This window comes from Phoca vitulina, unplaced genomic scaffold (assembly GCF_004348235.1).
Source record: "Phoca vitulina isolate PV1807 unplaced genomic scaffold, GSC_HSeal_1.0 scaffold42, whole genome shotgun sequence".
Taxonomy (NCBI): Eukaryota; Metazoa; Chordata; class Mammalia; order Carnivora; family Phocidae; genus Phoca; species Phoca vitulina.
The window spans coordinates 951324-963668 of record NW_022589745.1 but is presented as its reverse complement, the minus strand read 5'-3'; the positions used below and the strand labels follow the sequence as shown (position 1 = coordinate 963668).

The following is a 12345-nucleotide window of genomic DNA, read 5'->3' as shown; positions in this document are numbered from 1 at the left end:
GTTTAACGCTGTGGTCTTTGTGTGATCAGAATTCTCACCTAACATAAAAGTGCCCCAATACTTTAAAAAAAACCCAGACGAAATAAAGAGAAGGTAGTAACAGAAGTGCGCAGAGAATAATGACAGTTCACTTCTAAAACGTGCGATTTGTGAGAAATAGTTACCAGCAGCATGTTGGTTGGATGTGGCCCCGAAGCACAAAGCCGGCTGGAGGAGGGGCGAAATGCAAGAGTTCTCATGGTCAAGGGGCACCTGGGGGGCTCAGCTGGTTGAACATCCGACTCTTCTGATTTCTGCTCAGGTCATGATCTCAGGGTCATGAGATCGAGCCCCACGTCCAGCTCTGTGTTCAGTGGGGAGTCTGCTTGAGATTCTCTCGCCCCCTCAGCCCCTCTCCCCTGCTCATGCGTGTGCGCACGCTCTCTGTCAGATAAATTAAAAAAAAAAGTTCTCGTGATCATATCATAGAAGTAGCTGTTGTCAAGTTTCGATGTTTTGATAGGGTTAAATTGAATTGAAATACTTTTGGTTCTCAAACAGGACATACTGTGTCATTTTGAATTTGTTGATAAATCATTTTTAATTTTTCCTATTTCTATTTTACTTTTTCTATTTAAAGGTAAATTAAAATGTGTGTCACTTTAGTGAATGGGAAAAAAGTATTTTAAAAATCACCAAAGATTATGGCAAGGTGGACTTTATGATAGAAACTTTAATGATTCCCTTTTATTTTCTCTTACAACTTTTTTGTGATTTAGCTAAATATTGCTGAGTGGTTTGGAAATGTTGCTGAGAAGGGGTCCCAGAGCTCAAGCTGGGGAGGAGACAAGAGAGACACTGGGTCTCTGTGGCCTCTTCTGGCTCTGATCAGTGGCCGTTCTGCGGTCTGCCAAGAATTATGATAACGACGCTGACTAGGAACCAGAACTTAGATGCTGCATCCCAGACCCTCCAGGTGCTCAGTTTCTTGTTTTTGCTTTTTTCTGGTAGGTTTTTGGTTCCCTCAGTAGTTTGCAATAATGGAAACCTTAAAACAAAGCAAATCACCTAAAACTTCTTGCTTTGTGAACTTAGGAGTTTGTTAGCCTTTTTAATATAAAGTGTAAATCGACTTCTGTTTTTGAGGATCTGCCTTGCAGAATCCTGCTGATTTTGCATGGTTTTTCCAGGCCCTTCTGCATGCTGAGAGGGTTTCTCTGGGCCTGCACTTCCTCGAGGTCGGAAGGGGCAACACTTAGCATTAATTTTGGGGAGTTCCTGAATGTAAGCACGACGGGGCAGGGGCGGCCTGTGAACCCCACCGGCAGGGGTGAAAATACCTCCTCCCCACAGGCTTCTGGGGGAGCCCTGGCAGCAGATTCTGATTTCAGCTCTAGTCCTGCTACTCACGAGTGAGTGACTGGGGGCTCGTTGCCGGATCTGTCTGTTTCTGAATCCTTGTTTGCCAAATGCAGGGATTTCTTCTAACCTAATGAGAATTCTCCTCCTCCTTCCTAAAACCGACCACCTTTACCATGCCCTCACGTGTCAGAAGCCACATACAGTGGAGGTGGACCATGAAGCTCACCGTGATCTTGCCCTGAAGTCATAATTTCTAGGAGCCCTTGAGTGACTTCCTGCACTACCCTGAGATTCTCTGCGTGTAGCGACTGCTCAGTGCAGAGATCGCCACCGATGATGTGCTTCGTGCCTTCAGTGAGGGGGTCTGGGAAAGCCATCAGAACCCGCAGGCGATGGCCGCCATGGATGTCCACGAAAGGCTTGACAGTGTAGGGAGCACTTAACACAGACGTGATCTCCTGTGGTCCTGTTCTGTAGGCTTAGACATTTTGTCTCTCCAGGCACGTGTAGACCTTATTTCAAAAGTTAAAGAATGGGGGGAGGGTACTTACAGTGTAACTTGGTTAATTGGCTTGCCTTTAACGTAAGCTTTATGTCAGTGATGACAAATGGGCCTAAGGATCCAATGTGGAGGAAGAGCAGAGGGGACAAGCAGACACCTGCTGTGCATGCGTGTGCGTGTATGTGTTTCCATGCATGCGTTCATGCATGTGCACATACGTGTTCTTGCATGTGTGCACATGTCCACACGTGTGTATATGCATGTGCATGTGTGTGCGGATGCCGCACATGTATCCGACACAGGTGCGCACACTCGTAAATACGTATGCAGTCACTCGCATGCACACTGCCGCCTCCCAGCATTACTGAAAGGCAGAGTTTTCAAACCTCACCTTGCTCTTCCTGGAGAGATTATTAAAACTCAGACTACCAGGCCCCACCCCCAGAGTTTCTGATCCTACAGACTTGGGGTGGGGCCCAGAATTGGCTGTTCTAGCACGTTCCCAGGGATGCTCCTGCTGCTGCTGATCAGGGGACGCCACTGAGAACATTGCTTAAGAGCATCCTCACCATTCCTGGATTAATAAATCCCTGCTGATACTTCCTAAGAGTGGGAATCAGTTCAGGTAAAACGCAGCCTCTCTGATCTGTGGTGATGACTTGGAATTTGGTTCCTATTGGGAATCCATGGCATCTTCATTCCCTGGGCCTGTCTCTCCGGGTCCGGGCCACGCGGCCCCTGACCACCTCTCCTGCGACTTCTCCGAGGCTGGCCATCTCTGCGGGGCCCCTCATGTATACAAGGTTATATTGAGAGCACAAGTGCTGTCCCTCCGTCCCTCAGACTGCACGCTTCCTGGCATCCTGCCCTCAAGCTCACCCCATTTTCTGCCCTATTCAAGACGTTGTTAAGTCCATGCAAGGACTTTACATTTCAGCTGTTATGTGCTTCACTTCCAGAATCTCCGTTTGGTTCCTTTCTGTTGTTTAGATTTCTCTGCTTCTGTTGGGAAGGGGGCCTCTATGTGCCCCTCCCTGGCTGGGCGGGCGTGTGGTCTTTCTCTGGCTGTCTGCTGGGAAGCCGGGAGCTGGCCTGGATGCTTGAAAAGAGGCTGAACGATAAGATGCGACCATATATGTAAGTTTAGATGTTGCAGAAGTTTCACTAAAAATTGGAAGCAGGTTAATTTTACCGACGTTATTTAGCTGTGTATCAGACATGCTCATATTTCAGTGTGTAGTCCGTGTGCCGGTGTGTTAAAGGCACTGAACTCCGCTTCCCCCCGAGGTCGTTCAGATCTGGCGTGGGTCTCCCTGGACCCCAGGTCTCTGTGAGGCCCGGCCCACTCAGGCGCTCTGAGCTCGTGCGCGGTGGCCGCGGGGTGCGCGGCGGCCTCTCTCCAGGTGTCCCCCGGGGCTCCTGGCACGGGCCTCACACCCGCGGGCTGGCCTTGGCGCGTCAGGAGGTGGCCAAGTCCTCTGTCCCTCAGCGGCTTGCGTTCCAGACTCCACGAGGTTTCCGTGTTGCTCCCCTCTGTGTCAGAGGCGTCAGAAGCTGCGTGAGCCCACGCCACCGTCCTTCCTGAGGACTTGAGGCCTGGCGTCTTGGTTGGACGATGTCCCGACCGGTTCTGCTGCGCGTAGCGCGTGGCCCCTCACGTTCCAGGGCGTGCCTTCTCCACGTTGGCCCCGGGGCGTCTGTCCAAGTCCTGGGAAAGCTTGTGTTTGTTACATGCCAGGAGACAGCTTCCCCACCACCGTGTTTACACTAAAGCCCAGCTAGCCAGTCTTTGCTCATTAACCACGACCCCACATTCCACACGGGGGACGGGGCCTCTGGACGCACCTGCCCTCCCCTTGGGGACCTGGCTTCAGCACCTCCCCTGTGGACGCACTTGCAGTGTTCTTAGTGTGCATGTAGATCAATTTCTCCTTAAAAGCCACACGTCAGTGCAGGGGAGGCGCGTTCCCGGAAGAGCATGCTGGTGGCTCTCGGGAACCAGGGAGAGCCCCCGGGGTGAGGGCCAGGTCAGCTGCCCAGGGCAGGTGGAGACCGATGCCTGGGGCCTCCGCTACCCTGAAACCCGACCCAGAGCCAGGACGCAGATGCCCCAATGTTCCATGTTTCATTTGCTCACTCCTAAGTCAACACAATTCATTTTAGCGACTTAAATACTTTTCTGAAAAGCCTTTTATCGCACCATAGACTAGAACCAATTCTGTAAATCATTTATGACTCTTAAATTGGCTCAAAATAATCAGATTCCTAAAAAGTTCATGAACATGTCAGGAGAGAAGCGTCGTTCCTGACTTAGACCAAGTGTTGCTCCAGGAGCCTGTGTGGGTTTCCTGGGACGCCGGCGCCGAGCCCCGCACACGGAGCTCCCGCAGAAGCACAAAGGCTCGCGGCTCTGGAGGCAGAAGGCCCGAGATCAGGCCTGGGTCCTTCCGGGGTGCTGGGCAAGAATCGCCCCGTCTCCCACAGCCCCCGGCCTTTGCTGGCTTGTGGTGGAACCACAGGAGTCCTCATGTGGCCCTCTCCCCTTGTGCCTGTCTCCAAATTTCCCCCTTCTTTAAGGACACCACTCATACAGGAGTAGGGCCGTCCTCATACTGTGTTGATCTTGTTTTGACTGGCTGATCTCTGCAAAGACTTTCCAAATCAGGTCCATTCTGAGGCACTGGAGTTGGATTTCATGTGAATGGGGGTCTCCCAGTTGATCCCACGATAATCCTGCTGCACTGTTACGGGGATTGGGCCTGTGAGCAAGGCATCTTAATTTTTCTAAGACTCTGTGGTAAAGAAAGTGGCCTTTCATTTACTTTTCTGTGACTTTCATAAACATTACAATTATAAATTTAAATTATAGGTTTTAATTGAGTTTATATATCTTATATTTTTTACTTTAATCTAATTGATGGGTTTTAATTCAGAGGGTAGAAATGGACATCTGCATGCCTTCTGCCCCCGAGCTCGTGGCCCCGGGGCCGAGCCTGCGCCTGTCCCGCGGAGGGGCCGCCCCACCAGCTGCCCTGCCCTTCCCCCACGGCGCCGGCAGCCTCTGTGTGGACGTGGCCTCGCACTCTGCTCTCTCCTGGGCTGCTCAGGTCGTCCCTCTGTTCCTGAAACATCAGGAACTGTTCTCCCAGCACACATTTAACTATTTAAGCTGCCTGGAAGTACTGAGTTAGGATCCACGCTGCACGCGTGGATCTTTCCAGTTCACGGACGCTGGGTCTGAACTCGTCCCTGAGAGGACACTGTGGGCAGTTCGCAGATGAACCGCCGAATTCCAGCTCGAGAAGTTGTTGGAGTGGGTGCCGGGGCGGCTCCGTGGAGTATGTGTGGGTCGATCCTGTGTCTGGGGAAGGCTTGACGACCTTAGGTTTGGCAGAAGATGGGTGTAGGGTTAGAGTAAGTTTTTATCTCCCCGTAAGTGTTGTTTAAACAAACTTCTGTAATGTGATATGGCTGCCCTGTCATGCAGATAAATATTCATTTATCATTATGCAGTTAGCCTCACTGAAGAGATGATTGGTCCAACGAATGAGCTGTGAGGTTAATTCCTTAAATGTCTTATCGTCGTGCTGGAACTGAGTCAGGTGACACAGGACCAGTGATGACTGCATACTTCTCTATATAAATGCATTTCTTGTTTTGTTTTTTTTCCCCAGGGATCTTCGCTTTAACAGAATCAGAGAGATCCAGCCTGGGGCATTCAGGAAGCTGAGAAACTTGAATACGTTGTAAGTCCAAACATTCTATTGGGACCCAGTAGGAAACAAGTATAGCAATCACCACACCTTTCACCTGTGGTCAGCCCTGATTTCCGTGGTCAGGGGCACGAATGAGGAGAGTGGACTGGGGACCCTAGAACAGAACATGCGCGCCAAGATGCCAGGCCTGTGGACCCTGTGCTTGGCCGCCGTCCTGTTTTGTCTGACATCCGTGGACCTGTGTGGGTCCTCATAAGTGGCTGTGACCCAGACCAGTGGCCACGTGATCCCCTTCTCTTCCTGTGAGTAGTAACTCAGTCCCCAGCTGGGCCAGATCCATTCACCTGTGCTAACTAGTTCACACGCCCCATCAGAAGGAGGAGGGGCCTGGGCTTCTCCTGGGTAGCTGGACCCAGGAGGATTGGGGGCGCCATCCAGTTGTGCACCCATGCTTAGTCTTCAAGGATGGACAGACGAAGGGAATGGGCCTGACTGGCGCTGAGAGGTTCTGCGGCTGACCTGGGCTGCTGTCGAGTATCCTGAGCTTGTCAGGAGGCTGGCGTCTCTGGTTCTTCTGCTCCGGAGGGCGGCTGTGGGCACAGGGGGATAGGCAGGGCCCTGGGAGCCTGGGGGGCGGTCCGACCCTGGTGAGACCACCCTGCACTGGCCTTCCACTCAGCTGAGGTGGACAGTCCGACAGACAGGAGGACAGATAGCTACTCCTTTGCGTCGGAGAGGGAATTTGGTCGGTGTGCATACGGAGGGGATTGGTGTGCGATGACAGGGACGCCCATGCCCTGAGGAAACGCGTCATCACAGGGTGAGCGCTGAAACGCTCCCGTGTGAATGTAGCGCTCGGCGGTGTCGCTGCTGAGGTCCGTACCTGAATCCAACCGGTAGGAATGCGTTCCCACAATGGGTTCAGAGGGGTGCTGGTTGTAATTCATACTCAGACTTTCTCTCGTAGGCTTCTCAACAATAACCAGATCAAGAGCATACCTAGCGGAGCATTCGAAGACCTGGAGAACTTAAAATATCTGTAAGTGAACAATCAGTCCTTTTCCCCCAAAGCTTGTGTTGTTTGTATATCGACTGTTTAATCACTGAGCTGAATTTTTTGCAGCTTGCAAATTAATATAAATACATCCGTCTCTTAGGGTCCATTTTCAGAAGGTGACTGAATTTTTGGCTGGGATTTTTAAAATGAGTTAAAACTGCGCTGCGTGATGCTTAGTGTGTGTGTCTTCAGCCGTAAGTAAAGTAAGTGGAATGAGATTAAAGCCACAGCCCTGGAAGGTGGTGTGGGAGCCGGTGACTGGCGGCCCCTCGCTGGTGTGCGTGCCGGGTGGACGTGCCAGGAGATGGAAGCACGGTTTCCAGAGGCCTCTCCCGCTGTGGGCGAAGTGTGAGAATTTCACTCGTCTGCTAATTTCCCAGTCTTCCTCCGAGTGATTTCACCTCTTCTTATTTTTAGGTAGTAAAATTGTAGTTTGCTTTTTAAAACTGATTTTAGTTAATTAAGAGCATTTAAAACATGAGTTTTGCAGGTTAAAAGATGACCTTGCGGGCAAGGGCCGGCTTAATACCTCTGCAAGCACTTATTTTAGGACTGGAAGCCGTAAGGCAGACATTCCAGTTACATTCCTGGTTATAGATAAAAGTATGTGTCTTGTGCTTTGAGCAAATTATTCTTACTTGTAAGACTTCGATGACCTTTCAAAGAGAACCATTTTAATGAGGGATTTAGATCAGTGACTTTTTTGGGAAATTTATGTCATAAGTGAACCTGAATGTCTATAAGTCATGTTGATTTTTAAAATAAAGTCACATTGTTAGATGTGTGTTTTGAAACTTCTATGATTTTAGATGTCATTGGTTCTTAACTAAGTGATCACTTTACTGTGTTTATAGAAATATATATTCCTCAGTGATAGTAATCGAAACTGTTAGGTATAAATATTTTTCCATCACTTTCGGCATACTTTGTTAATTTTTACAATAGAATAGAATAGAATAATGTATGAAAATTATTAAGCCTTGTTGCTCATTTTAAAAATGAGGAAAAGGCCTTCTATTTATTCTTGAGTTTTTATTTATTTGATTTGTTTTTAAATTTTAAGTTCTATACAAGTTCCAGAAGAAAGGTTTTGGTTTCTTAGAAAGCAGGTTCAGTTAGGTGATAACCAGCATCTGTAGTTTGTGTGTGGGTCACTTTGTTTTTTATTTTGTATTTTGCTTTTGGTTTGAATTAATTAAGAGCAACTTATTATTTAACCTGCAAACATATTTAGTGTGAAATAGTTTGGGATACCTTGTTTTTCACTTAAAATGATTTTTTTTAAGTAATACTTAGTAAGCCTCGCCTGCTGGCTGGCTCCCCATCGAGGCACCTGTGCCCCAGCTTCGCCGTCCCCCCCATTTCCACGATGCCCACTGGTGGAGGGCACCTGGTCACTGGGGAGGGGTTGGGCCGTGGTCAGCAGGACAGGGGGTAAGGGCCCTGGTGAGGAGGGACCCCAGGAGCAGGGGTGAGAAGGGGTCCCACTTCCCCATTTGATCCCCATCCTCGGCAGGAGAGGGCACTGTGTGCAATTTAAACATTTGAGAGCTCTCATGAAGTTTACTGATTATTTCTGCCTTTATATTTAGTCCATGCTTTTAGAAGTTGAGTCCTGGTTATCTGCTGGAACCCTAGTTACTTGTAGGAAGGTGTAAACCTTCCCCTTAACTGATATTTCCAAAGGATGCGATTAAGTCCGGGGAGGGGCCTCCTGTTCAAAGTGGACTCTGTGGTGGAGTAGAGTACTCTTTAGAACCCATTATCGGAAGATGGCCAGTGCCCTTTTTTCTTACGAAGACAGAGGGTGCTCCCAGGTCCTCTAAACACATGTTCTTCCGTATCAGCAGGGCTCAGTTGTCTCGCACTCCCGTTGTCTTTAAAGTGTGTGCCAAGTGACGATGCACCGGCAGGCCGTTGCTCTGTTGTGTTAGAGAAGTGAGCCCAGAAACCCTGTTTGTAATAATGGGGGAGCAGGAGCTCCCTCCAGAACTGAAGTTGCCAGTGGACAGGCCGTATTCTTTTAGCTTTCGAAATACTAAATTTCGGTGATCCTGAGGGGCTGCTCTCTCCACTTTACACAGGAAGAGACTGAGGCACAGAGACCTTAATACCGTCTTCAAGAGCACACAGCTAGTGGGTGCAGTTGGAGGATTCACACCCACGCGGCCTGGCGAAGTGCCTGCCACGTCAGGCCTCTGTTGTGGGCACCGGGCTCTGGACCGGCGGGTGAGCGCCGCCTGTTCGTGCCGCGGCTTGCAGCTCTCCGCGGGGTCACCGCAGCTGATTTGTGCAGAGGGAGAAGTGACAGCCACTTAGCGGGACGGTGGCAGTTAGAGACGGTGTAGCGGGTCCTGTGAAACAAGCCTGCCCCGAATACCGTGAGCTAAAGTGCAGCGGTGCACACTGTCCTGGGAACGCAGCGTGCAGGGGCACGGCATTAAGACAGAGCAGGTGTATTTGCGGAAGAAAGTAGGTAGAAGCCCAGCCGGCCGGTGTCGGGGTGCAGAGAAGTGCCTGCTGACGTCACGGTGGGGACGGCGTGGAGTTTGAGGTCATCGGCTGGGGAGAAGCGCCAAGGGCTCACGTCTCTGCACCTGACACAGAAATCACGTCTGACGCACCACGACGTTGGCGGGGTTCACGAGATCTGCTGCCGCAGAGACGTGTTTGTTAGGAGTCTGAAGTTTAGATTTCATGTAATTTTCCCGTGTCATGAACTATTAGTCTTCTTTTGAAATTTTCAGCCACTGAAAACCATAAAACCATTCTCAGTTTACAGACCATATAAAAACAGGCAGCGGGCCAACTCTGTGATTCTTCCGACCTGCCCTTGTTGCTTCTGTTTTGCAAGAAGGATTCTGGTGGGTGAGAACCCATTTAGGCTTCGTATCGTCTGCCCCCCTAGTTGTTCCTGGGTATCTTAAAACACGCAGGTTGTGGAATCTTACAGTCAATGCACATCACGTGTGTGGGGAGGTGGTTCTGTTTTCTTCAAGCTTTGGAGCACGTGCATGGTCAACAAGTCACAAGCCACACTCCAGAGCCTGTGACTTTTTGGAAGACAAGGCGGTGGTTGGAGAACCTCCCGTTTGGGGACTTTCCTTTGAGGAAGGGCCGGGAACCTCCGCGAGGGGAGCCACACCACCGTGTAAATGTTCTGTTTGTATTCTAATACAGTCATTAATTTGAAAACCCCCTCCATGTGTCAGCGTAATTCTTCTTTCCCTCTGAAGTCGCGGCCGCGCGCTAACGCTCCCCGTTTCTTGTTTCAGTTATCTGTACAAGAATGAGATCCAGTCAATTGACAGGCAAGCATTCAAGGGACTTGCCCCTCTAGAACAACTGTAAGTGCCCGTCTCCCGTCCTCGGCTGTCTTGGATGCCACCCCTTTGCCTCTTGTAGGAAGATGAACTAAGTCTGCTGTTTGCACGATGCATGTTTGTACTAACGGGGACGTAGGGAGTGTGTGCATGCCAAAGGAAAGAGCGGCTCTGTCCGACCCCCTCCACCCCGGAATGGACGGCACTGGTTTCTGCTGACGGCAGCCCATGCCGAGCATCCGTGACCCAAAGAACAGTGAGACTGAGCGGCCCCCACCTCCACGGGGCTCCCGATGTAAAGCAGAGACAGACTTGCGAACGAGGAAAGGTCTTCGGGGAGGAGTATCCGGGGCAGTGCGGGACGAGCAGGTTGTTTTCATTGTACCCTGTTTCCTGTTTGCGACTCCCCACACATCCAGCTAACTTTCTGCTTTTTGTCGTTATTCTGGAGAAAATAAACTTTCTTCGTGTGTTTCTAGTTAGTGTATGTTGGATGTTGTTTCTTTGGTGGCATATGAAGTCAGCATGTTCATTTTTGAGTAGAATTCCTGGTAAGAGGAGTTTTTCTGGTTTGTTTGGGCTGAAGTGGTTCCGAGGAGTTTCAGATGGCCATCCAGTTACAGTCACGGGGCTGGACAGGGCCGTGGGCTGTGACGCGTCCTGACGTCTGTCTGCGTATTTCCTGGCCGGGCACAGAAGCGTCTCCAGAAGCGCAACGGCAGAGCTGGGGTGGGGGTCCCCCGAAATCAGGTGCTTCGGAAGCACAAACGATGCTCGTGGGTCTAGGTGGGTCTTTATTCCAGTGGGACCTGCTTTGCTGAGCTCACTGTGCGCGGCGTGCAGTAGGACTGGGAAGCAGTTGTACGTCAGGTTTGTATGATCTCCGCTTTGGGGAGGACCAGAGTTCAGAGGGTTGCAGAAACACATGGGAGTGTCTGGAAAACATCCAGGTGGATGGAGAGTCTACGAAGGACAGAGTTCTTGCATCTGACACGCTTCTCCTGGGGTGGGGGCAGTAAGATAATCATAGCCAACACCCAGAAAACCGTGTCTGATTTAAATGTGCTGAAAAAATTAGAACCAGGTGGTGCTCACCCTGATGAGGCGGGAGTCGGTTTATCTTTGCGGAGAAGAGGCAGAGTCTGGGGAGTAGGGAGGCTCCATTGCACCAGGAGCCTGGAGCAGGCTGTCTGACTAAGCGTCCTGGCTCAGGATGCCTTCAAAACCCCGGGCTAGGTAGTTAGGGTCTGGGCCACTGAGACGTGGCTCTCCTTCCGTGAATGTCGGCGAGTGTCTGACGGGACGCAGAGACACTTAGGACCAGCTCCCCGCCCGCAGGGAGGGTGCTGTGTGAAGAGATGAGGCTGTTCCTGGTGGGTGTGCATGGTGCCGTGGCCCGGGGGGTGGCTCCTGCCCGGGCTCCCCCTCCCCACGCCAGGAGCCCCTCCACACCCTCCGGAGGCTGCCAGCCCGAAGCTGCTGGGAGTCGGTGGAGCGTGGGCTCCAGTGGGCTCCGGGAGGCCCTCCTCGTCCTGTGTGGTGAACATGTGACCAGAGTCAGAGAGCGTAGATTGGCGTTGGGACCCACGGCCACCTTGGGGCCGTGGGAGGGTGGTGGCACCCAGGCTGCCTGGAGCTGTGGGCACTTTCTTGGCCTGAGCTCGCGGGCCCAGCCCTGTGTCTGTGGGCAACAGGAACACGCCGCAGTGAATCAGGACCAGCAGGCCCTCCCTCCTCCTCTCTCCTCCCCGGACGCCTCCCCAGGGCCCAGCCTGCCTGCTAACGAGGGTCTCCTTCAGGCTTCTCCCGTGACGGCCGCTCAGTGCGGATTTTCCCCCGTTTGGGCTCCCGCGCACCCTGCTCCCAGGCTTCCCACCCTGGAGTGGAGGTCGATGGGCAGGGACCTGTCTTCGGGAGGCACGGGAGGCAAGTGTGGGTCTGACCTGAGCTCTGTGGGCTCTGCAGCTGCGTCTGCGACCTCCCGACTCGGGGTCACCGCGGCGCCCTCCCGGGGAGCTGGGCCAGGGAGACAGGGACGGGCTAGGAAGGGCAACTGAACTTGGGTGACCTTGAAGTTCCAGTAACTTCAATGTTAGTGAAGGTCTCTAAGGGGTCCAGGGTGCGTTTCGAGAGCGCTCTCTGTCTGGTGTTTGGGTTCGTGATGAAACCTGTAATCGCTCGCGTCTGTCCCTGTCTCTCTGCCGGGCCCCACGTGAGCGAGCCGTGGAGGGCGGAGACCTCTCTCCTCCTCGTGTGGGTGGGGGGCTCGCTGCAGAAGCATCCCCAGCACAAGGCCACGTCCAAGTCCGTGTCCATTGTTTCACCTCAGGGGAAAAACACTGATTTTCACAGTGAGAAAAGCAATATTCAGGAAAATGAGGAGAAATTAGTTGTACCAAAAAATGT

General features: G+C 51.6%; 1 protein-coding gene across 2 annotated transcripts in view; it reads left to right on the top strand.

The window, feature by feature from the left end:
* Positions 1 to 12345, top strand: part of PXDN (peroxidasin) — a 76352-nt gene that overhangs the window by 30803 nt on the left and 33204 nt on the right. For both annotated transcript variants that reach the window (XM_032430027.1, XM_032430028.1), the window contains exons 2-4: positions 5518 to 5589; positions 6527 to 6598; positions 9892 to 9963. In XM_032430027.1, coding sequence (XP_032285918.1) covers positions 5518 to 5589; positions 6527 to 6598; positions 9892 to 9963 — 216 coding nt within the window. The remainder of the gene's footprint in view (positions 1 to 5517; positions 5590 to 6526; positions 6599 to 9891; positions 9964 to 12345) is intronic.